At 40.4% G+C, this 24,321-nt stretch overlaps 3 protein-coding genes across 4 annotated transcripts; 1 reads left to right on the top strand and 2 right to left on the bottom strand.

The window, feature by feature from the left end:
• Positions 1–1,384: 1,384 nt before the first annotated feature.
• On the top strand, positions 1,385–5,792 carry xaf1 (XIAP associated factor 1). The gene is made up of 7 exons (XM_038693037.1): positions 1,385–1,541; positions 3,013–3,148; positions 3,225–3,281; positions 3,886–4,114; positions 4,216–4,283; positions 5,175–5,420; positions 5,509–5,792. The coding sequence occupies exons 1-7, from the start codon at positions 1,504–1,506 to the stop codon at positions 5,539–5,541; spliced, it is 807 nt and encodes a 268-aa protein (XP_038548965.1). The 5' UTR covers positions 1,385–1,503; the 3' UTR covers positions 5,542–5,792.
• A 1,219-nt stretch (positions 5,793–7,011) lies between these two features.
• Positions 7,012–12,670, bottom strand: tekt1 (tektin 1). Its single transcript, XM_038693036.1, has 8 exons — positions 12,558–12,670; positions 12,106–12,285; positions 11,832–11,997; positions 10,826–10,954; positions 10,510–10,656; positions 10,057–10,282; positions 8,632–8,828; positions 7,012–7,234 (listed from the first exon to the last, which is right to left on the bottom strand). The coding sequence occupies exons 2-8, from the start codon at positions 12,260–12,262 to the stop codon at positions 7,075–7,077; spliced, it is 1,182 nt and encodes a 393-aa protein (XP_038548964.1). The 5' UTR covers positions 12,263–12,285; positions 12,558–12,670; the 3' UTR covers positions 7,012–7,074.
• Positions 12,671–12,899: 229 nt separating this feature from the next.
• inpp5ka (inositol polyphosphate-5-phosphatase Ka) lies at positions 12,900–24,294 on the bottom strand. 2 transcript variants are annotated; one of them, XM_038693034.1, is made up of 14 exons: positions 24,172–24,294; positions 23,677–23,770; positions 20,894–20,998; positions 20,701–20,809; positions 20,489–20,605; positions 19,667–19,842; positions 19,312–19,423; positions 19,119–19,228; positions 18,949–18,975; positions 16,806–17,037; positions 15,638–15,775; positions 15,469–15,552; positions 15,280–15,384; positions 12,900–15,145 (listed from the first exon to the last, which is right to left on the bottom strand). In XM_038693034.1, exons 2-14 carry the CDS (start codon positions 23,760–23,762, stop codon positions 15,050–15,052), a joined length of 1,497 nt encoding a protein of 498 aa, XP_038548962.1. In that variant the 5' UTR covers positions 23,763–23,770; positions 24,172–24,294; the 3' UTR covers positions 12,900–15,049. The 2 variants fall into 2 exon arrangements, with proteins under 2 accessions (XP_038548962.1, XP_038548963.1); XM_038693035.1 differs by lacking the exon at positions 18,949–18,975.
• Between the last annotated feature and the right edge of the window lie 27 nt (positions 24,295–24,321).

Genomic DNA, 24,321 nt, shown 5'->3' with positions numbered 1-24,321 from the left:
GCAGATGGTGCGCAGCAAAATAACTTGTACTTTGAGTCATTTATTGACCAAGTACTTTTATAGTTTTTGCCAATTGTTTGTCAAATAGTATTTTTTATGGGAGTAATTGTACTTTTAGCTACCTGAGTAAAGATTTTTACTACTCTACAACCTAGAACGCTTGAAAACGGTGGTCTCTGTCTGCTTCCAAGTGGACTCTGGTGCGATTCGCTTGTGATGTGAAAACAAATGAACCAATAGCATATGTGATTTTAGTATTATTTCATAAACTAAACTATTAATAAATCCATCTGCTGATTGTAAAATCTGTTCAGGAGGTGATCTTATAATTGATCTGTATAAACCATGTATAGGCTATATTGATGCAAATTGTTTGGTAACCATATATGCAATCTTTACTTGAAAAAATAAAAATATTGTACTCTGTGTAATTTGTTCGTTCATTAAGTCTATTAAAAAGTGTGTGACAGTGATCCCACAGTAATAAGCCCTAAATCATTAATGTATGTACTGTCTAATAATAGGCATAGCAATAATGCAATAATGCTAATTATTTCTTCTTGAGCTCTTTGTGACACCAAATAAATATAAATAAATACATCTACACATCAGACTGTCAATGGTGATGCAGGAGGACAACCCCCAAAACGACTTACCGTCACGTCAGTCTGTATGGTTGCCCCTCTTAATTCCTTTGTAAAAAAGTCAGTGTGAACATGAATCTGATCAGAGCTAAAAATGCAACAATTTGTCATTTTCACCTGGTCCGGACTAGATGAACCAAACAATGGTTTCTTCGGTTATTTACATATAGTAGGCTGAAAATCTTTCTCTGCCCAATCAACAGTGATGGGTCATTGGCTCTGCATCGACAGGTGGGAGTATTGTTATTATTAAAAACTGAGATTGATCACCATACAGTTAGGTCAAACTTGGATAGGGCTATATATTCTATTCTAGAAACCGCTAAACTAAATGGTGCAGGTCAGGAAACACTTCTTCAAAGGCCCTATCCTGTAGAAATCCCTAGCCTATAACCTAACTATCAATCACACATGTAGCTCTGCACACTCCTATATGTTAAGCCTACACAAATTCACATTGTATTACATACAGTTTTTGTACCTTCACTCCCCGACATTATGTATGTGTATACATATTTTCATTTTTCTGTGTTTTCTTAACTGCTCCCTGTGTCTAGTTGGTACAGCCTAGATAACTGATATCTAGCATGAAGACACTGTTCCCGCAGTATAATGAAGTCTCTCTCTGTGGTTCTGGGTTCACAGTTCTGGGTTGGTCAGAGTCGATCCCAGAGTAGACTGAAACCTGAAGAAACCATTATAGGAGAACTTAGGCGCCACCTTGCGGGAGATGCGTACGAACAGCACGCGGGGGTACAGATTATTTCACTTTCTGTTCTGGTGAATGGAAACGAACGTGTCAAGTAAGAAACTCCAGGTCAGTGTTTTTCTGTCCGTGGATCTTTAAAGATTTCTTTCAATGGAGAAGGAGGAAGCCACGCGCACCTGCGGCCAATGGTAAGAGTTAACCTTGTGTGGGTTTGTCGGGAGGAGGACACACCAAGTTACTTTAAAAATCTGGTTGTCAGAGTTTGTTTTGGTCACTGGCAGCTAACGTTCGTGTCACACACCGGTCATAGTTCAGCACAGAATTAGATGTAAGGAACGTGGTATGTAGGCTAACGCGTAGCGACAGTCCTGCTTGGTGCATTATGTAGGTTAACCTACGAAGATAATTTGTAAGAAATAGGAAGTCCTGTCATTCTAGGCCTGCCTGTAAATATCTTAGTTAAGTTGCCTTTCGCTTTCGGGCTACCTATTTTTAGAATCAGGCTCATTTTATGACAGGGGACACACGACCTGACCTTAGTCGATTGTTTACCAATGGGACACATGCTAACGTTACTGATACATTAGTTTGATCTCAGTTTTATCTGTGATGTGTCTTGGACGACGAGTCATGCTGTTAAAGTTAATAAATGCCTATGTTAAATAGCCTATATAGGCTATTAATTCCATAAAACATTTCACAGTAGCCACCAATGTTCAAATTACAAGGGAAATTAACAATATCCACCTTTATGGCAATAATTCTCTCTGTTCTGATACAGACATTCTAAACAAAAGGCTGAATTTGAAGTATACTATGGGCAAACACTTCTGTTATCATGCAGACTACAGAGAAGGAGCGAACACCTATAACATTAAAATCACTAATATCTATTATAGTTTTTCTCAACTGCTGTACAGTTCCTGGAATCAATCATCATTTTCTTAAATCTTTACACACAATTTTTGAACCACACCCAACGGTACAAACATCTAACTTTCCAACTCCAGGGTCCAATTCAAACATTGGCCCACAGACAACATGATAAACTATGGTGGCACAATTTAATAAGCGATTACTTGTCTTTATTGTTGTCCTTGTTTTCCTCTTCCTCTGCTGTATTGCAACTTTAGCATTGTAAGGTACAAAGTACACAGACATGGCTCTTGACCCTATTCATTGATCCTGTAATTCTGATTAACAAGTTTGAGGCTAAGTGTTTGCACCTGGGGAAAGGAGTTTAGGTTGTGATGACTTATATTGAGAGCATGTGTTTGCTGAATGAGTATCTAGCGCAATGAATAATTTATTTGGCCACTTTTGGGTATGGTTTTGTAGAAAAAGTTTGGAATAGTGAAACAGGTGAACAGTGTTTAAGGTTATAGAAAATGTATTTGTGTTTTTGGGAAGGAGGTAAGGGTTTAGGTTTTGTGTTTTAGCGAAAAACTGTAAGATCCAGGTGTATTTTAAATAATAATAAAAAATGTAAAATATTTTGTCTTTCTCAAAACTGACAATCCTTCAGCGAAAAGAAAAATACATAATCCTCCCCCTTTTCTGACCCCACCCCTCTTATAAAGTTCTCACTGTATATATTCAGTTGCTTACTATATCTTATTTCAGGACAGTTTTATTGAAACCTCTCCCTCTCTCTTAAAGCCACAGAGAGGTTGCAGAGACCAACTACGCTCTGCATGAAATGCACTGCAGCCGCTTCTTATGTCTCTGTCCTGACTGTGATGAAGCAGTTCCCAGAGACCTACTGAACCAACACAGGGAGGAGCAGCACACCCAGGTATACACACAAACAAACACACATACACCACCTGACAGTGTATTCTCTGTAGGTTTACACCTGTGCTTGTTTGCAGGTGAGATGCTCCAAGTGTAACCAGAAGATGGAGCGTCGGTACCTAATGGATCATGAGGTAGGCCCAGTGGTACTGTTAGCGTGGACCAAATGTATAGTATATTATTGTACAGCATATCAAGGTAGCAAGGGGATTTATTTATCATTATACAACACAAGGTTGGACAACGAAATAAAAGGAAAACATCTCTAACGTAACACGCATTATTATTTGTTTATTTTCATTTGTTTCCATTAACCAATAGTATAAGCAAAAACATTTTACTATTGAGAGAGAGAGAGAGAAAATAAAGACAACGAGGATGTCACAGTGATGTCACTAGGGTTATGTCACATTGGACACCACAATTTGTTGACCTGCGTAGCGCATACAGTCTGTGGTAGCGTTACAAACAGGGGACATGGAGTTTGAAAGATGTAGGTTTTCCAGGCAGGTAGGGGCTGTAATAAAAGACAGATCTTGTTGCATTATGGGGAGAAAAAAAGCTTAAGCCACACTAGGGACTAAAAGTTAGAATAGCAAATATTTAGTAATAATTTTACCTTTATTCTTGGTAATGTGGAAACGCTTCCGAAGGAGTAACACTGGCTGATATTAGCTTTGACAGATGCTAAGTATGGGTTAATATGTACCCTGGGTCTGACTCTCCTCTGTCTCCCAGTCTGATGAGTGTGTGGAGCGTCTGCAGAGCTGCCAGTTCTGCGAGCTGGAGCTGCCATGGAAGGACCTGGCTGCACACCATCTGGTCTGCGGGAGTCGCACCGAGCTCTGCAGGGACTGTGGCCGCTACGTCACCCTGAGGGACCTGCCAGAGCACGGCTTGACCTGCTCAGCCGCTGGCAATGGCTCAGGTCCTCCTCAAGCTACCAGCAAACCACCTCCAAACAAGAGTAAGTGCGTGTAGGCTGTTGACTTCCAGAATACTTTTTAAATCTAACTATTACTATGGGTATTCTCTTTAACTATTACCACGGCGGTTTTCTTTTCACAGCAAAAATAACAATGCAGTGCCGCAGATGTATGGCATCTTTTCCAGCTGAGGATAAAGATGAACATGAGGTATGTGATCTGTGCAAGCAGAAAATGATGAGCGCACATAAGAATGACAGTAACATGTCATGCAAATTGTTGTCAACATCTGTTGGATTAAGTGGCTAAAATCACTGTTTTTATAAAAATAATGGGTCAAACGAAAATGTGAAGATAATGTGATAATGTGAGAGGGAGAGAGAGATACAGTGAGTTTTAGCTCATTGTTTAGCTGTCTGGCTAGCTGTTTGGTTTACTCGCACGTTTTCAGTAAAAAAGTCACACCCATAGACTGTGTAAAAGAAGTGTTGGTTTGCCGATTACTGTTTTTGAAGCATCGGGTTTGGTATTTTGGCCGTCGCAATCTTGTTTTTTTTGGAACCATATTTGGACAAGAGGGTGGAGCTGGGGAGAGATACGCATTGCTACACCTGATGCCTTGTCACTCACAAGGTAGCCACGCCCTGCTTCATCGTCTAATTTCCGATAGATGGGAAAATAATTCACTAAATGAACGTTATGCTGTATTGAAGAAGACTTGAAATTTGCGATTGAGACCATAAAGTCATTAGGAGAGTGGGAAGTGGAGTAATTTTCTCATAGACTTCTATACAATCGCCCACTACTGGCTATTAGAAAGAATGCAGGTTTAAGGCATTTAGCATTGGCCTCCCTTTTCAGACCCGTAGCCTGTGGCTACTACTTTCATACAGTCTATGCTCACATCAGACCAGGTAAGGCTATAGCAGTAAAATTCCTGAATGTATTGAATTGAACAAACGTGTGTTTCACTGCGTAGTAATTCAGCTTTTAATTTGCAAGAGAAGTGTCATTGTCTCGCTTTAAGCCCACGTCCACTATACAGCCTTTTTCAACAAGCACTCATTAAAGTAATACCTTTGTCTGTATCCCCCAAACCAGCTGAAGTGTGTATCAGCAGCCACGTGGGAAGATGAAGAGGCTAATTCACAGGTGGAAAAAAGGGAGGATGACGTTGATTTCTCCAGACAGGGGGCCACGCCCTGGCTAAGCCGCAATTTTAAGGCAAGCTCCCAGTCAGGCAGACCCAGCGGTGGTCCCTGGGGTGATGCAGATGACCCACACCAGATCAACACCTGCCCCCACTGTCATCTGGCCCTGCCCCTCTGCACACTACAGTGGCATCAGGTAACATTCCCGCGTCACACAAGAGTTGTGTATACGTTGTTGAAAGGTTCCTATGTTAAGCGTTTCCCCCTCTCCCCTTTGTTTTTAGGCGAAGTGCCAAATCCACCTTCTCCTGAAATAAAGCGAGAGCTCCTCTGAATGGAAATGCTGCTTGAGAGACCTTTGATCAAAATGGTCAGGGGCTGGAAGACGTGTATTTGGGCTGTTGAAATGTAGTTTTGTTATAGGCCAATTTAGGATTTATTTAATGTTTAAATGAAAGTTAACATTTTCTTTGTAGTTTTAAGAAAGTGTTTTGTTTTTTTTAACTTCTGACACTCCTTATGACTTTGTGATGTTCCTTTTGTTAAATACAAATACCAAACTGTTAAATGTCTCTGTCTAAATCAATGAATAGCATGTTCAAACATAAACTGTTTACAGTACTGGCAGTGGTTGTGGCTGGGCCTATATAATATTATTTCTGCCCTGCCTGACTGACTCTTTATTAAAATCACACATAACAGGTAACACAAAGCTCTAACAGGCCCTGCCTTGGTTAACGTTCTTCACTCTGCCTTTCTGCCTGTCAAATCTCTCGTCATGTTCAAATATGCAGTCAGTCCAGGTACACACACACACAGACTCCTGTCTCTCCGTCAAAATCTGTTAATACAAATTAACATACAGCAGAAACAAAATCCAAGTGTGTAATTATCTTGGTCTATACCTGGTCCTGTGTTAGTAGTAGAAAAGGTAATAGTGTATTTAGAGTAAGAGGGCAATATCAGATTAAGCTAACATGGCCAATGTTATTTAAGCTAATGTTGTTAGCATTACGTTTTGCATGTTCTCCCCGCATCCGTGTAGGTTCTCTGGCTTCCTCCCACCATCCAAAGACAATTGGTATCTCTGAAATTGTCCTGAAATGTGTGTGGATGTGAGTGTGGCCCTGCGATGGACCTGAGCAGTTGATGATGGATGGATGGATGGATGGTATATCGCGTTGTCTTTGTGAAATGTCCTTGCTAACCAAGTTTAAATTGTTATCAAATGCCATTTTGTTAACAGTCTGATATGTCGATATTAACGATATTTAATCTTTTACTCATCAGTCTAGTTAAGCAAGTAATATTTTAGCCAGCTAACTACGCAACAGTTTACCTGTCAGTTAGTGGGTATAAATATGTAGTTATAGTTAATCTCTATGTAAGAACTAGAATTAAGTGCCGTGTAAATCTACACTTTGCATGCACAACTGCAGGTGCAGCCGGTTCCAGGTCATCTTTTCACTGGTTACTTTTTGCAGCTTCTGCCACATTACAAATCATTAAGTGAAATATAGAGATATTTTATAAATTTGATTCAGTCTGAAATGCAACAACACAGACAAGTGTGTAATTATCATCCACAGATCATTTTTGAAAATAAAAACTGATTATGGATTTTAGGTAAAATTCATGAGGGCCTCAGACCAACTCATAGCCTTGGAACAAGTGTAATTTATCAGACAGCACTAAAAACACAAAATCATACAGCTCTCAGACTGAAGACCTTAAATAAAGGAAACAAAATGTTTAGACCATATAAAAGAGAACTAAATCTACACACATATTTTAAAGAGAATTTTAATACAACTGCATTTTGAAAGTAATACTTGGTATAGGTGGACCTTTCAGAAGTTATGTATGATAATGGTTTCCCTGTGCTGGGCGCAGATGACCTCGTCAATGTAGAGAGAGTTGGCCTTGATCTCCATGTTTTCCTGCAGCTCCAGCTGGCAGCGGACCAGAGCCCTCTGCTCCTTCTCTGACTGGGCCACTGCCTCATGCAGTCTGAGAGTACAGAGATAAAGACATGCCACATGATGACCAAGTGGTTACATCTGTAAACATTACATCAGCTAACATGATGAGAACGGTGATAGAAAACAGGAGATCAATATGTCATCACATCTATGCATCCGTCCAAATCAGCCACTAACAACATGGTAGGTACTTTCTACTTTCTGTGTTTTCTTTTTCTACAAAACCTTCATTACGCTGTCATATACACTATGTTAAAAAAACATTATCATCATGATTGAAATCTTCTCATTTCTTGTATTTATATTCTAGATGTCTTGGTTATAGCCTCTGTAAACTAGCAGCTGTAATAGCTGTGTCCACACAGGTATCATTAAACTTTCCACACAACTTTCAACCACAGGTGTTTCTTTTGTCCCGCTGCTAATGTGGTGACTTTGTCTGTGTGTTGCAGCATTTATTAAAACATGTTCATGTCATATTATACCAACAGAATAGGCCAATAGTGTGGGTCAGAAAGACAGAGGTGTGATTCAGCCAGATGTTTGAGAAGGTGTTTCTGGACATCTCTATTGGAAACATTAGTCTCAGGTCAGCTGATAAAGTCTCATGCCAAATGCCATGCGCTTTGTTCAGATAATGCAGGAGGAGGGCAGAGATAATTGGGGAGAAGACCAGACCACAGGTACAGATCACATTATTAAGTCTTCTCCTTGGACTAGGAACGGAAGCTGCATGCTTATATTAAGAGAGAGGCTGATATTTATTTTGGCCTGTCTCCTAAGGAGGTCAGTGTAGTAGGTGTCAGTAAAAAGCACTCGAAATGCAGATCTCTCATACTGTTCTTACTAAAAAAAATTTAAATTCATCTCAAAATGTGACATTTGTATAGCCTAGGCCTATTCTGTAAAAACCTTTTCATTTTTTATTTTCATTTTTGTCCTATCTTTTTTATTCCTCCCTGTTTTAGGTGCACACATTTGCATATTTATATTATATATTTATAATATATCCTTAATATAATATGAAATATTCTAAACTTCAAGTTTGGGCTGTCAGGTTACTTTTGAAACTGAATATTTGAAATAAAAATGTAATTTAAATTTTAAAGATAAAGGACAAATGATGTCACAGTCACAAGGTCACAGTCATGTTTATTTATTAAATACAAAAAATCTAGCTTGGATTGTTGTGTTACTTTTGTCCCAGCTGATGGGGTCGTGCCAGTTATGTTTAAAGTGAAATTATACGGAAGTTGTTCTACATTTGTACAAAATACCACCTGAAATTGATAGACCACACCTGTGAGTTAGTGACCACAGCAAAAATATATCTCTGTCTGAAACATTATCTTTTAAAATCGGGTTTTTCTGAAAAATGGTACTTTCGCCCCTGCTCTCCCCTACATCAAAGTGTCCTGGGCTTACTTGGTGATGTGAGCCCCGAGCTGCTGGACCTCTGCGAGGAGCTGGGACTGTGCTGGATCGTAGCATTGCTCTTTGGCAGGCCTCTGGCGGCGCAAAGCCAGCCGGGCCTGGGCCAAACTCAGAACATGTTCATTCTCTGTGATGGCCACTTGGAGATCCTCTCTGACCCTCTGCTGGCTGGCAAGCTCAGACAGAATCTAGAGGGGATAGAGGTGTCACGCCAGGGTCAACCAGTATTCAGAAGTACATGAAGCTATTGCTTCTATGACACAAAACAGTTCTATAAATGTTTTGAGAATAAAAAATAGATGTATTTCCATGTTTTTGGTCATGTCTCAGGCTGGTGAACTCTGGACTGAAGTTCTTCTTATTTATTAAGAATGTTTTGAAGGTTTCCTTGCAAGAGAATCATAAGACTTCAATATTGAGTAATCTCTGAGGATTGTAGACATTCACATTTGCTGAATGTTCTTTTGGTCACAGCAAGGAAATGTATAACTGCACATTGGCTGAGTGAGGAAGCACCTTGCAGACAAAAAGGAATAGCATGAAATTACCAATATACTGAAATTACAGCGAAAAATAATCATTTAATATTTTATCTTATGTTAAGTAATAGTGCAACTTCAAGTCCGTTATTATTCACTCACTTTTTAAATAAATTTCTTTCTACCAAAGAAATAGTGCCTATATAAACCTGACTAGGAGAAAGGTTGTTTCGTTTTTTGCAATTTGGGTGTAGCAACTCTTTAAAGATTGTACGGTCTTAGCAGTATTACCATGCTAAAGTCTTTAAACCCACAGTCAGAGCCAATTACTTCTATATCCACCAATGATGAATTGAACGATACTTTACAGCGAGATTATAGATATTTTAAAAGAAGAAATATTACATTCTTCTTTCAAATAAAAAGTTGCATTAAATAACCACAAAACACACGTTTGCTTAATTCAGTACATTGTTAGCGTACTTAAGATACTGCAAAATAAACATTTTGTGCGTGCTATGTGATGGTACAAGAGGCAGTAACATCATTTCATGTGTATTAATTATGTAAATAAAAAACAATGTGATGTTTTGATGTTAAAAAATCTTATTCTTTGTCTGTTGGCAGGGTGGAAAGGCCTCTTAAACAGCATTTAAACCATGTGCTATTAAAGCAACATTAGTATTGACTCCAGTATGAGCCCATGAAATCCAATAGTCCATTTGAAAAAGTCCATCACATTATTACCCATCCTTAATGAAAGGATCATCTCTGGTCAGCTAATATCTGAATTTTAATAAAAACTCACTTCTGTTTTGAAAAATCATTCATTGTCCTTCTCTCACTTCATTATTATATCTGCCTTCCACTGTCTGACTTTTTTTCCCTTCACATCATTCTGTCTGTCAAATATATACCATATACTCGTCTGCCCTACCTCGGGCAGTTGATCCTCCATCTGGCCCTTGGCAGACTTGATCTCCTGGACGTTCAGCTGAAAGGCTGCTGTTGTGGCCTGGACCTGTTTCTGCATGTCTGCGGCCGTCTGCTGCAAGAGAGACTCCACCAGGGCCCGTAGTTTCTCAGAGTTGTTCTTCTGCTGCTCCGCTTTGGCTATGTTGATGTCTGAGATGTTCGCCCACTGCTTTTGAGTCACCGCCAAGCTGGGAGAGGGAGAGGTTTAAAAACGTATGAAGCCCTGGATCAAACAAAATTACTTTTTCCAGACTTCGCAGATCTTTTGAAGAGAACATAACTGATCCCCTTCTTGACACACACTGGCAATGATTTTAAATCATCCAAAAATGTTGAATTTCCAAAAGTCTTAAAAACGTAGACAACATATCATTTTCTTGTCTTTTTTGGAGTAAACAAGAGCATGGCAGTTCACCTCGGCAGAACAGTTTTGGTGTTTTTGGACTTCTGCAGGTTGTCGATGGAATGGGTGGTCATTAAGGCACAGGAGTTGTCGATACACTGAGCCTCAGATTTTGCCTTCAGATCCTGCTCTAGGTGGTACTTGGCAGATCGGTTCAATCTGGAACACAAAACAGCATGTTTTGTCTCAGTCTTACTGGCAACTCTATCCAGTGATATGATTTTACTTCTAGATTTCAAGACAATAAATGTTGAATACAAAAGGTCTGCATACTTTTGAAATCCCCTTCACAGAGTCTATATAATCATACCTAGTCCGTCTCCCTTACCGTATCTGCTCAGTGATCTGCTCTAATACACGCTGCAGAAGGGAAGCCACGCCTTCAATCACCTCCCTCTCCTTCAGCAGCTCTCTGTCCACCGCATCATGCAACTTAACAGAGGCCATGCGTTTCATTCTGCAGGCAACAGACAAAAAATAACTCACTCATCTGCTTGTCCTTACTGCTGCACCTTTCACATAAATACTTTGATCAACCCTCTTTCTTCCCTGAAAAAAACTAAATAGTGTTGGAGCCCTAATTCTGCCTGTGTCCAACAAAGAATGCATTTTTTACACAGAACACGGACTGCGGATTTTGTCCCCTATTTCTGACAGTGTAGTCATGCTACAAAGGAATCTTGGCACACAGACAGAGTATAGAGAGGAGGAATGATTACAGCGCCCAGTAACTCTCTCAACACACATGCCATGTGATAAAGATAAATTTGAAATATCCAAACCTATGTTTAAATCTGTTTTTGAGCAATTTCCTTGTGATAAAGTTTTAAATGTTTTACTATACAAATAACAAGCAGTTCCTGAACACATTATTAGTTTTGGTCTAAGGTGTAGGGTTAGCCTGACCTTCAGGTCCTGCAAAGGACCCCCCATTGTAAACTCTGCACCCTTCGCAGGAACCAGCCCTTAAATTAGTCTGCAGGTTCTGTGTGTTAGCCCTGTAACAGACTGGTGACCTGTCCAGGGGTAGAGCCTGCCTCTCACCCAAAGCATCCTGCATTTAGGTGCCACACCATTATTAATAAATGAGTTACAATTGTGTTTGACAAGTCAAAACGTCTGCATAGATTTGCAGGTAAGCTTCACAAAAACAGAAAGTGGTGTTGAAAGTTTAGACTTTATGTATGGAGTTACTGAACACTAACAATAACTGTCAAATCTAAAAGACAGGTTAGATGTGAGTAGTAAGGGAAGTTTCAGAGGTTAAGTAGCAAAATATAACTGATCAACTGATTGTTCATGTTCCTCTCTTCCCGATCATTTTCCAGCCTAACCTTTCCTGCAGACAGAGAACGGTGACTCTCAGAGGCTCTTTGCAAGCCTCCAGGGCTTTCACCACTCTGGCGTTCACTGCTGTGAGGTCATCAATCTCAACAACAATCTCCTCCAACTTCAGCTCCAACTCCTTCTTCAGAAACTCAATGTCTCTGACCCGCTGATCTGCACAGCGGAAGAAAAAACACAACAGTCCACCTCTGTAGTCTTTGCAATATCATCTTTATTGCTAGCTGATGACACAGACTAGCTGATCTTTATTTTCTTACTCACCTAGACGCATGTTGTCATCATTTTGCATTCGTTTGCAAGCTTTGTCAGTTTCCAAGATCAGCTTCAAGCACTCTGCTCTGAAGAGCTCGGAGCGGTTCCGGGCCTCAACGTTCACTAGACTGGGTCTACCACCATGAGTGCGGTCCGGGACAGACATGGTTCTCCACTGGTGGTCTGTCACTGAGAGTAAGTTACAGGCAGGTAGGAAGAACATGGTGACAGAGGCTGAAAACATTTCAAAACCAGAGGACAATGGAGACCATACAGATTTTACTAGACACCCACTGATTGTTTATGTATGTGAAATAGCGTAATAAAGAGACTCAATATGTACAATGGTTCAGCGTGATGCGTCTTCAGTGTAAATGCTCATGTTTCAGCCTGCTGCGGCGTTTTAGTTGTTTTGGTGGGTCTGGTTTGTTTGTTTTAGTGGTATACGCCGCAATACATACCTTGTTCCGTGCGGCTGAAAAACACCGAGACGTCTCTGTTTTTTTACGTGTCTGACTCTCGCTCCAGCTAAACTGTAACTAAACAAATGGTCGCCGTGGCAACGGACGACGCAGGTCATTGGCGGTCACAGCGGAAACGGCCACTTTGCTTGACTGTTGATGATATTCAAGTGTAGGTCATTGGCTAGAAGCTACTTTTGATTGAACCTGAGGATGAAAAAGATCTAACGTTATCACTGGACACGAACAAGCTGCCCGCAATTCTGCTCCTAATGACTAATAATAAAAACAGAACGGAATAGATCACTAAGGCTTAATCAATAAACCACGCAAAGAATGCAGTGAGGCTTTAGAGATTTAATAGTTGCATTTGCAAAGCTATAAATGTATTGTTACAGTACATTACAACATTTCTATTTGATAAAATAAGCCACTTGTGACATCAATTGGCTGATGTAACTGATTCCAGCCAGCCAATAACACCACAAATCAGTACAGAGGCTCTTCACGTTTCAGCCAGCAATATCTTATATCAAGTGCATGAGTGGCGATGCCATGTTATGATAACTAATGATGAATATCAATAATATATATTGTATCAAAATTGAGCAGCATAGTACAGTACACTCAATGTAAAGCAAGAATCGTTTCAAAGGCACTTGCTGAAGACATACTGTTTTCTAAAAGCAAAACATTTACATTTTCTCTTAATAATAACCTTATTTCCTATAAATATTCATATTATAAACATTCACATTAAACAGTGCAACATATCTGTATGGTCTCTGCTGTGATACCACAATCAGTCTTAAAAAGGAATAATTCATATTCCAAAAAATAAAATAGAAAACTGCAAGGTGCTGGTGGGCTAATTTAATCAAAACTGCTAAATCACTTCCTATAGCGGCTCATCCACAACACTAAGGTGAGATATGCTGTGTGCTCTATAAATATTTTAAATAACATAAATTCAGCTTACATACTACAGTTCAATGCTTTCAGGACAGTACACAGATCAGTGCTGTAGGACTAATAATTCTCTGCATATTTCTAAATAAACAGCTCTTTATCCAATACAACATACTGTTTTTAAACTAAGAAATTGGAAAGGGAGGACAGAGTCCGATCATCTTCTCTTATTGAAAGGAATAGTTCACCTCTATAAATTTGAATTTCTCTTTATTTCTGTATTAAAGAAAATGTCTGTAGGCCCATCAGGCACACAGTACTACTGAATTACAACTCAAATTACTGAAAAAAAACAAACAAAAAAAAACAGTCAGCAAAATAAAGCAGAAAATGTTCATAACATTTCTCCTAAAACTGCGTAACACAAATGTTCTGGTCATTGCAGTGCTAGTAGATCACTGGTGGGAAGGAAAGGTTATTGGAGAGAGAGCTGGGATTGAAGCACTTAATGTTCAGTGGTCCTATGAACTTCAGAGTTTTAGGTGACGTTGGCTGACTATTGCCTCCTAAAGTTTTGAAGCTCTGATTATCTTCTGAACAAGAAGCACTTTTTTCCGTTTAAGCTTTAAGTCAGACAGAAATGTGAAAAATAATGAGGCAATTCCTGTTTTAGCTCCTTCTCCAGTATCATACAGGCTTTGCCATGATCATACAAATCAGTCATTTATATCTACAGACTGGCTTCAAGGGAAGCAGTCCCCTTCCTGTTTGCAAGTAAGCAGTGAACATTCATTTGCTCATTTTCCACAGCAAAATAATTTATTCCTCAGGAACACATTGATGTGAAAACCAAAATGGGCCAGTGAGCTTTGTTCATTTTGTTACTCCCTTTTCATAATTGTAGCAGTCAGGTGAAGTTTCACTGGGTTGCTTTTACCTGTCCAAACAAGCCAAACCTACATGTTCAGTGTTCCTGCTCACCAAGCCAGCTGTGAGAGCAAGTTCAGCATTAAAATATGGAGTTCAGACAAATATTTTGAGCCGTTACACAAGCTTAAACGTAGGGCTTCCTTTCATTAACGCAAACTGGACTGATCACACAAAACATACCTCACCTTCTATTTTAACAATACGTTTAACCTGTTACCTCCGAGTCCTTGTTAACCAAACCCTCATTCATTCAATCAGAGCCTTTCATCATATTTAATAAAGCTATCTTATACACAGTACAGTGTTTGTTTTTATTAGGCTTTAGGACACAAAGTTGGCACTTCTTTGTTCAATCTAAGGCCAATTTAAATATGAGTTTCTCACACACACACACACACACACACACACACACACACACTTAAGACCACTAGTTAAAAAGTGTACTGACCACAGATGAGTGAGTAAGTTTTAGCCACACCAGTAGCATTAGAGAGGTCTGTGAGGGTGTGTAACAGCATGAACAGGCAACACTTCCTAATCTGCTCCTTTGAGGACAAGTTAGGAAACACAGTAATTAAAAGCCTTGTTGTTGTTCAGGCAATCCAGGCCCGAATACATTTCTATATCATACCACATCTGTGACTCCTGATAGATCAGTTCAAGGGGTCTTCACTCGCTATGGTTTTGTCAAGTCCGTTGATCTTCTCAGGCACCAAGCCTTCCTCAACGGCTACCTTGGACTCATGGACCTAAAAGAGAGACCAGCAGACCACACTAGTGCTTATGCCAAGGAACTCAGTTCCAAGTTGTCCAACAGGTTTAAGGGAAAATGAATGTGTATCAGTGGATTCATCTTGGTATACAGTATGTGCACATTACTCACCTTGAATGGTTCACTAATTCCAATGATGCACCGCAGAGTGCTACTGTAGTAACAGAGCACACACTCTCCTCCCCGCACAGGGATTTCCTCTTTACTAACATATACCTACCAAAACAGAGGTACAGTTATAGCACCTGTGGGCTTTTTCTCCAGGTAATGTGTCTAACTCATCAGTGCACGAGTTACTACCTGTATGACTTCGTCATTGAAGGCCACCTCGTCGTCTTTGACCCATGTGTAGGTGATGTAGTCTGACACACAGGTGAATCCAACCTGAATTTCGTACACAGGTTCAAGACTGTCATTCTGAAATATCACATTTAAATTGCCAGTGGGAAACAGCTGTTGTGCGGCTAACCTTATAGAGTCCGATCCAGTCCCACGTACTGGAGGGGAACGGCTGCAGAGGGCTGTAGACAACCATAGCATCAATGTCTGCGCTCCAGTCGCCTTCTGCCTGCAGACGCACCAGTGGAGTATTGTACATCTTCCTCAGCTGGAAGGAAAAATTTTGTAGACATTTAAAGGATAAATCCTGTTATTATAGCCTGGATGTTTTTAAACAGGTTTGGCCACAGCTTCTATCAGTTATGATGGCTTAACCACATGAAGGGGTGACATTGCTAAAAAGAAGAAGTCAGAGAGGGGAAGAAACAGGAGAAGTCAGACAGTCGCATCAGTTTTTATCTCTGGATCTCTTAGATTTCATTCTTATATTTAAATTTTGACCAAGATTTATAAACCTTACAGATGATAAATCAGCTTGTCAGTGCCCTCTGGTGGACAAACTACACAAGGGTCAACTATTTAAAAACCTCAAACCTTGCATTTCAGTAATGTTGTTTCTTGGTCGACATAAACACTGATGCCATTGTATCTGGAATTAGATAAAATCGACCTGGCATATTTACTGTTCGACTGTTTCCAGATCTTAGCAATTACTCCGGTGAACATTATCATAATCAATTAAAAAAAAAAACACGGCCTCAGAATCTTTTTCTATGGACTGGATACATCCAGCAACATTCTACACTTTTGTTGCTGCAAACAAATCCCAAAAAAAGACCAAAACCAGAAATGTGCCAAGACTTCTCATCTCCAAGCCCATTTATTCCTACCAAGACATTTAAAAATAGGTCACAAATATATACTCTCATTTTTTAACAAGACAAAAACCTCCATATACTCCCTTAAACACATGAGCACAGTAGTTTGTACCAAAAGTTAGATAGGATGATAGTGTTTTTGTTGTGGATTGATTCAAATTAAATTAAAATGTGTGTGTTGATAGTAATGAAGGAATGTGTCGCCCAGTGCAACAGTGTGGCTCGCTGATGTGTGTTTGGACAGAGGAATGAGATGTATCAGGCTTTGAATACACAATACTTGTTATCAGGTTTGTTCCCATAACAAAACATGTGTTGATCAATGCTACAATTAATATGTAATACAATCAACTGCATCACCGTCAGAAGGGAGAGGATAAAGGGTGTGCGACAGAAATAGATCATGCAACAGTGTGTCACCTCCAGCGTGAAGACACCGATGACGGGCTTGTGGTCACTGATGCTGTACTCCATGTTGCTGGTGTACAACTCCTGCCTGATCTTCAGAGGGTACTCCTCATCCTCTTCCAGCTGCCTGACCATCTTCGCATCCAGTCCAACCCTGTTGTCATCTTGCTCGTCAGGGGGCGGGGCTTTGGGTCGGAGCCGCCACAGAATCCTGTCTGTCCAGGCAGGTTTACGCTTCTTACCGCTGGACGGACAGGGAGCAAAAAGGCGGGCTTTAGTCAGGAGACAGCCAACTCTTTACAGCAAGACTCAAAGACATTGTGAGGTGCATGACGGGGTGATGAAGAACAGAAGAATGTGATGGTAGATAATGTTGTACAGTATCTATTTCACAGTGGCCCTGAGGATGGGGTCATGTGAAAGCAGCTTGCAGTTTTTTTCAGAATACGTGTCATGCCTTTCACAAGCTTTACTGCAATCAGTCGTTCATTACATAAATACCAGCCTGATAATCGCACTGAATTGCCATTTTGTTTGACAGAGGTAGTTAGTGAATGATGTGTATGCCCCACTGATTGCATTTTCAGTAAACATGGAAGGTGCAGTAGCAGTTTATTTATTTATTTTTTATACAAAAAACTAAACAAAAAACAAACTCTTCCAGTTGTTGAGCTGTTAAGTTTCAATGATCAACATCAGACCTATTTGAGTCACTGAAAAAGCAGGAGATGTGGGTAGAGATTCAGAGGTCTGGAACCAGGTTACCAGCTGACCATTAAAGATTTGCATGATCAAATAAACAGACCATAAACTGAAAGATTTATCTAATTTTACATTATAGTACTATATCAGACAATGTGTCAAAAGATGTGGGTGCCTTAGCGCACCTGTGACAGATATGCATCCAGCACAACAGGTAACGGTTTGTTCGCAAAAGCTGCTATTGGAATTAAACAGATGAATACATTTCATGCTCATGTTTGAGATCCGTCTAAAAGATATTAAATCTGTGATTCTCGTCACATTAAGGCTTCTGCAGAGTGATAATCTGAAAATTAGATCACTAGTGTGTCTTAACGTACTTCACATTCAAGATACGGGTGTGTATTACACTTTGATCTCTGTTACAGGTAAAGTGACATAATTAAAGCACCGTTGAATTTACACAGTGATGCTTACTGGATGAGTACATACATGAGAATACACTGATGTATAACTTTTTATGCTGACTCTGCCTCTCTCATTGTGTCACACAAGCTCTCCCTTCAAGGTGGAAACAAACTTGGATTTATCTGCAGCACAAAAAACACTGCAAAATGTAATCTTCAAATGAAGTTGAAACTTCCTTGCAGATTTTTACAGACCAATAAAGTATCTGTTGTAAACTGGGTGATGTCCAGTTCCACACACATATTGAATTATCCACAGTCATAGTATTACCAAAACATCTATTTCTGGCCATGCATGTTATGTAGCAGCTGCTCTGGGACCCAGAGGGATGTACACACTGGCTTTACAAAGAAGCTCTGAAAGCAGTAGGGTGGTATCACACACTGCAGGTTAATATACACTACTCATATTTTGCCTGTTAAAAAGGTACCCTGTGGAGTTTTCTGTGAACAGTTTTATTTACATCTCATAAAACCCAGTTTTATGCATCCATAGCAAATGTGTTGACTATTTAAAAAATCTGCACTGTTTCCATTGCATTATATCCACCAACTGTCAGAAGAAGAAGAAAATCATTGCTCCATAGTGCGACTAGTGGTCAAAAACTCCACAAAGTAACTTTAACAGCAGCAATAGTGCCTCCTCAAACAACAGACCTGTGAGCTCAGACATCTGTAAAAAAAAAAAAAAACAAGCATTTCAGTCTTTTCCTGGAAGAGCCAATCTGACACTTGTCTTGAAAAGACTGTTAGTTTCACCTGCTGTTTGTTTAATGTGCAGTATGTTACAGATGAAGATAATCTTCAGTAACCCTTTGAAAGGTTGTTAAAACTAAGTTACTTTAACACAGAGGACACTACTTTTAGCATCTTGGTTAAAAGTAGCAAGTGTGCACATACTGAAGTGCAGTTAGGCGCATTAAAAAAAAAAAGGGGTGACATGATATTAAGGGAGATGTGGACACAAATGTGTTTTGAACCCTTACTTAAAGCCAAACCATGTCCTGTAGAACCTGTGAAGTTGTGAAGAGGTGTAGATAAAATATATACAAATGAATATTTGAAGAGGCAAATACTGAAAATAAAAAGTGATTTAAAAAGTATGATTAATTAGGATTGATTATGATGATGATGTATGTTACTTGGAAACGGTTACCTGCTGTCATAAGTATCAGAGTTTAAGTCAAACTTGTATGTGGGTTGAAAGTCCAGAGGTCCTTCCTCAAAATCCTGGAGCATCTGTTCTTTCTTCTTCATCATGGTCAACTGAGAACGGCAACACGCACATTTCATTACATCCTAAAGTCAACTATGCTGTAAACAGATGAATGACTCTGCAGGTGTCAAACCTGGTCTTTGCTCCACAGCAGGTGGTAGTTTTGATTGTTGATACAGGAGCGGACAAAGTGCATGCCGTGGTCCTGAATTCGGAAGTTGAGATCTCCAAACCAGAACACCAGCCTGGACCCGAGAGAGGTACAGAGGAGTGAGGACGGACAGCAAGAGAAAGCGTTTGATGGAAAAAGAAATATTGAAGAATTTGAAAGGAAAGAAGAAGATGAATGTGTGACAGTACAGGTTTTATACTAGCAGAACTGACCTGGTGCAGATACAATGAGATGAATGAAGCTTCGAGATCACCTCTAAGATCTGTTATGTGTTTAATTGGGTAAACTGCAGTTTGTATTCTGGGCATCTACTCACCTGTGATCAACAATTCTCTGAGCCTTTTTACAGTCAAAGGTCTGCGTGTCCATGATGTACTCAAACTCATCCACTCTCTCTGTGGCGAATTTCATATGAGCAGCCAGGTGACAGTTGAGGAAACAGAGCGTGTGGCCATAGAAAGAGAGACGGACAGACACGCCTCCTTTGTTACCCTGAGAGACAAACAGGAAGAGAAACAAAAGTTCTGTTAAACTACTGTGCAGTATTGATTTAGATTTTAAACTATGCGAGAGACGAACCAAAGCTTTTAGACGGGGGGAGGGGATGTCTAACATTTACTTCTGCTTCTGTGGTTCAGTTCACAAATGTGACACACCTAGTGCAACACATTCGAAACACATTTTATTCCATCCCTTATGGAAAAGGGAAATGCGCCAATTTTACACATCTAAGTTGTAGTTGTAGAAAGCCTTTCATAAAAGAGGGAGCTGTGTGTAGTCTGATAAATGTCCTCAAGTGATGCCACTTGACTCAGTGTCAGCTGGGGCTGAAGATAACAAAACAATCTGGGGTGTGGAGGTAGAAAGAAGTGAGTTTACCAGACCTCTGTAGCCCGCTCCTCCTCTCTGATAGAGGCTAGAGGCTTGACCGAGGGGGGAGGTGGAGTTGTATTGTGGGTAATGTAGGCCCCAGTATTTGTCAAAGAAGGAGCACGCGTGAAAATAAAAAGACGATATCTCTGGCTCTGCTGCACCGATGTACTGATTTTCTGTCCACCGTGAGTCTGACAATGTTGTAGAAGTGCAATGATAAGTCAGCAGAGTACTCTTTTAATGTGTGTGTGTGTGTATATCTTACCCAGTAACCGAAAATGCCTGTGCGCGTGTATGTGGCCTGGATGTCTCTGATGAAGGGGACGTGCTCCAGTTTTGAGAAAAAGAGCAGCAGCAGACCCTGCATTCTAATGGATGACACCTGAAACACACACACACACAAAGTAACAGCACAACATAATACTCTAACAGCCACCAAGGGCTCTCACATTCTTATGAGAAAAAACACTCCTGTACCTTAACGTATTTCCGTGGTGCCAAGGTGGACATAAACAGATGACTCCATGGGTCATCGAATACAATGTCTGACACGAATCTCAGAGGCTTTGAGTACACCTCCTGCAAACTAAAGCACAAACACACACGGCCTTAATTGTCGGGCACTCTGGCCCACATCCAGTTATATAAGAAAATGGCTGAGGCCACCTACCCGATGACGTAGAGGTCTGGACTCTTTGGGGAGTTCAGATGGAGAAGTGAGGTCAAGTCATCAGGAGGATCAGCTGTGGCCACGTTCCACGTCACCATGTGCAGCCTGCGGGCAGGGAAGACAGAGAAATCATCATGTGTGCAGCACTTGCGTCTAGAGATAGACATAATCCATCATTAATAAATGGGAATGTTTACAACTGAATAAGCTATAAAAGGTACAACAATATACCTTTAAAATATACAGTTACCACCTTACGACTGAAAGTCACCACAGAATACAACAGAACTATAGTTTGAGTTTCATTCAGTGTGGCAAAAACCAAACATGAGCACATCCACCGAGCATAAAAGCTGTTAAAGTAAAAGCACTGTGCTTCTACCAGAAGCAGGTCAGGCTGCCACAATTAACACATAATGAGGGCTGCCATCCTTTCCCCCAAACTCACAACATCCATAATGTTGCATTTTCTGTGCTCAGCTACGACAGTCAAATGTACGACAGGGATTCAGAAGGACAACGTTCTACTGGAGGTTTCAATCAGCAAGAATCAGTGTTTCTTTTGTTGGCCAGTGACAGAGCAGTTCACTGAACACAAAGAACATAACTGAAACACTTTAAAGCGAAAAGCAAAAGAGAAAAGAGCTGAATAAAAGGGGATGGAGGAGCATTACTCTTGTACAAAAACACAAACTCGGTTCCCAGCTTCAGCACACAGAAAGGGCAAGAGGTGACATTTGTTCTCCACCTGAAACTGTTCTTTTTCGGCTTGTTGGCTCTCTTGCCACAGACGAGGAAGGCGTTATCCAGCGTCTTCACCACCTTATCGTGCAGCTTGGTTTTGGAGTCCAGGTCATCCACACAGGTCATCAGCTGGTTGAGCCGGTGGCGCAGAACCAATTTGCTGGCCGTTGACTGTGTGGCATCGCTGGAAAGGCTGTCAGAGCGGACGCGCCCTGTGGTGCCTAACACCCGACGGATTTCATCCATCCTGGCTCAAGTGTTAAATGCAGCGAGGTCAGCTGTCTCCTTGAATGCCCAAGTGTTGAAGCGAGGAAATACGAACGCACAAAGTATTCCCTGAAAGGACCAAAACTGGAAGGCAGTGTACCAAGAAAAATCCAAAATTTGACAAATTTAAGTATGTTTGGATCGTGTGAACGAGGAGGACAAAAAGCTATAGACGGACGTTTTGGTAGCTTCTGCAGAATCAAACCACTGAGTGAAATAAGTCCTGGCTCAAGGATTTGGCTGCTCCAGAGTGCGACAGTCATTAGGGAATTGGTTAATTTGTCTACAAGTCTTGGTGTGTACTAAACTATGTATAATCTCCTTGTAAAATATTTCAGCATTAGGCCTCTTAAATATTGGGAAACCAACTTGCATCCATGAACATAAAAACGCTTTCTCTTTGCAAGCTGTTGAGCCCCCCGGCTGCTCTTTCCTCAAGCAGGATGGCAACACATTGTTTTGTTTTGTTTTGACTTCAAATCCGCATTAGGTGTGCTTTGTTGAGCAACCTAATCCCCCTGTCAGAATGCAGACAGATTTGTAGACTGGCAAACATTGCACTGTTTAGACCTGGAGCACATTCAACTCTAAATAAGGCAGACAATTATGCTTTCCTGAAAACATAATTGTCTGCCTTATTTAGAGTCAGTAAACGACTGATCCCAAACCTTTAATTAAATTAGATAACAGAAATAATCCTCAGCTGTAAACTAAAATGTCACATATAAAATGCAAGACTAAAGAGATGAAGACAAAAGGAGTCAAATATAATGTCGACATTGTAAAGCCTGTCTTTCTGATTGACTTTATGGCCAAACTTGAACAATGTCATCATCTCTATCTAAAGAAAGCAACAACATACTGTCCATAAGGACATATCTGAACCAGCTTGTGAAAATATCCCTCTTGCATAGTATTTGGTATTATAAGATATATAAATTGTGTTTGGAACAAAATCTGGGCTCCATTCCACATCCCATCATATTGACCTCCTAATCAGACTACCACGTTCAGGAACTGTTCTCTGACAGACACTTCAAATCACTTGACGCAACAAGACACAGAAGCAGCTCCTTCCCACATGCCATCACTTCTTTGAACAGTGGGCTTATCCATTTACTGTGTGTGTGTGTGACAGTATAAATGTGCAATATGTCCACTTTCCGTGCATAAGCAATACACACATACATGTACATAAGCTCACTGTACTTATCAACTCACATTTCAAAAGGTGTGCATATCGCATATATAGTAAGCCCAATCATTGTGCACTAACTGTTTGTTGTGCGTGCCCAGAAAGGTCTGATGAGTCCAGAGATAGTGGTTCTCAAACTGAGGGGTCAGCCCCCTGGAACTAAGCTGAATGAACACGGTTTATGTAGGGGAATTTAAAAAATAAGAGTTTGCTATTGTGCGGACTTGAATCATTTATTTTATTTGCAACAGAATTCAACTTGGCTATAATCTCATGACAGTAAGTTTGAGAACCATTGGTCTAGAGGAAAATATCGCAAGGTCCCAAAATCTGGCAGATTGGTGCAACTGCTCGTTGGCAACCCGTCTGATACTGCACCAACACAAGCTGACGTACTACCACCATATAATCAAGGAACACTTGTCAGTCTGTTTACTTGAGATATTTTTTGGCTTGTTGTAAAAGAATAGATGAGTTAGCCTCTTGTACGCCATGGTGGGCTCTGGCCCTCACTGACTTTTTATGCTGTATAATTGAAGACGTTTAGACTTTAGACAAACAGCAATGGTAGTCCCACCTGAAGCTCTCCCTCTCGTAGTTTCCCTTCCTCAAACTGAGGTCTGCCTGCTGGTCGTCTGACTGCTCCTCATTCTCCTCCATCATCTCCACACCTGAAAGGCAATGGGGCAAATCCACAATAACTCAAAACCACAGCGGAGTCTGAACAAAGTTAAAACTCTAATGCACAGAAAAGCACTTGCTCCGTTAATGCTGTTAGCTAACACTGCTAACAGGTTCAGTCTCCATTCAGGGATAAGACTGACAGATAACCACACAGTAACACATTTCATCTCTGGCTGGAGCAGACTTGATTATCAGATAGCGGGTAACGTTTACTTCCGTCGAGCTAACGTTACATCATGTTACGGTGCTGTCATCCGGTAATGTAACGTTAACGTCGATAACGCGCGCAACATTGCGCAGCAACTTAAACAAAGCTTTTTTCCCCCATCAAACACGTAACAGTGAAATTAAAAACCTGTAAGACTGACTATGTTTAATCGTACACTACCTGATTTGCGTTGGTAGTTCTTGTTTTCGGTGTTTTCTGCAGACACGTACAGCAACAGTGTGAGCGATTACAGTAGCTAACGTTTGTTGTTGCTGTTCCCGCCCCTTAACCGGATGACAAGTTTGCCGCCTTCAAAATAAAAGTTTTTTC

This window comes from Micropterus salmoides, unplaced genomic scaffold (assembly GCF_014851395.1).
Source record: "Micropterus salmoides isolate LMB-PRFRI ecotype aquatic unplaced genomic scaffold, ASM1485139v1 Ms_hic_scaffold_3, whole genome shotgun sequence".
Lineage (NCBI taxonomy): Eukaryota > Metazoa > Chordata > Actinopteri > Centrarchiformes > Centrarchidae > Micropterus > Micropterus salmoides.
The sequence above is the reverse complement of the archived record's forward strand: the minus strand, read 5'-3'. Positions and strand labels throughout refer to the sequence as shown.

Coding starts and splice junctions, on each gene's coding strand:
- inpp5ka (XM_038693034.1), bottom strand. CDS start 23,762: ATGATGGAGGAGAATGAGGAGCAGTCAGACGACCAGCAGGCAGACCTC. Junction 19,843..20,488: donor CAGGCATTTTCGGTTACTGG/GTAAGATATACA, acceptor TTTGTCTCTCAG/GGTAACAAAGGAGGCGTGTC. Junction 18,976..19,118: donor TCTGATACTTATGACAGCAG/GTAACCGTTTCC, acceptor ACAACTTCACAG/GTTCTACAGGACATGGTTTG.
- xaf1 (XM_038693037.1), top strand. CDS start 1,504: ATGGAGAAGGAGGAAGCCACGCGCACCTGCGGCCAATG. Junction 3,149..3,224: donor GGGAGGAGCAGCACACCCAG/GTATACACACAA, acceptor GCTTGTTTGCAG/GTGAGATGCTCCAAGTGTAA. Junction 5,421..5,508: donor GCACACTACAGTGGCATCAG/GTAACATTCCCG, acceptor CTTTGTTTTTAG/GCGAAGTGCCAAATCCACCT.
- tekt1 (XM_038693036.1), bottom strand. CDS start 12,262: ATGTCTGTCCCGGACCGCACTCATGGTGGTAGACCCAGTCTAGTGAAC. Junction 10,955..11,831: donor GTTCTCTGTCTGCAGGAAAG/GTTAGGCTGGAA, acceptor TGTTGCCTGCAG/AATGAAACGCATGGCCTCTG. Junction 10,657..10,825: donor CAGATCACTGAGCAGATACG/GTAAGGGAGACG, acceptor TTTGTGTTCCAG/ATTGAACCGATCTGCCAAGT.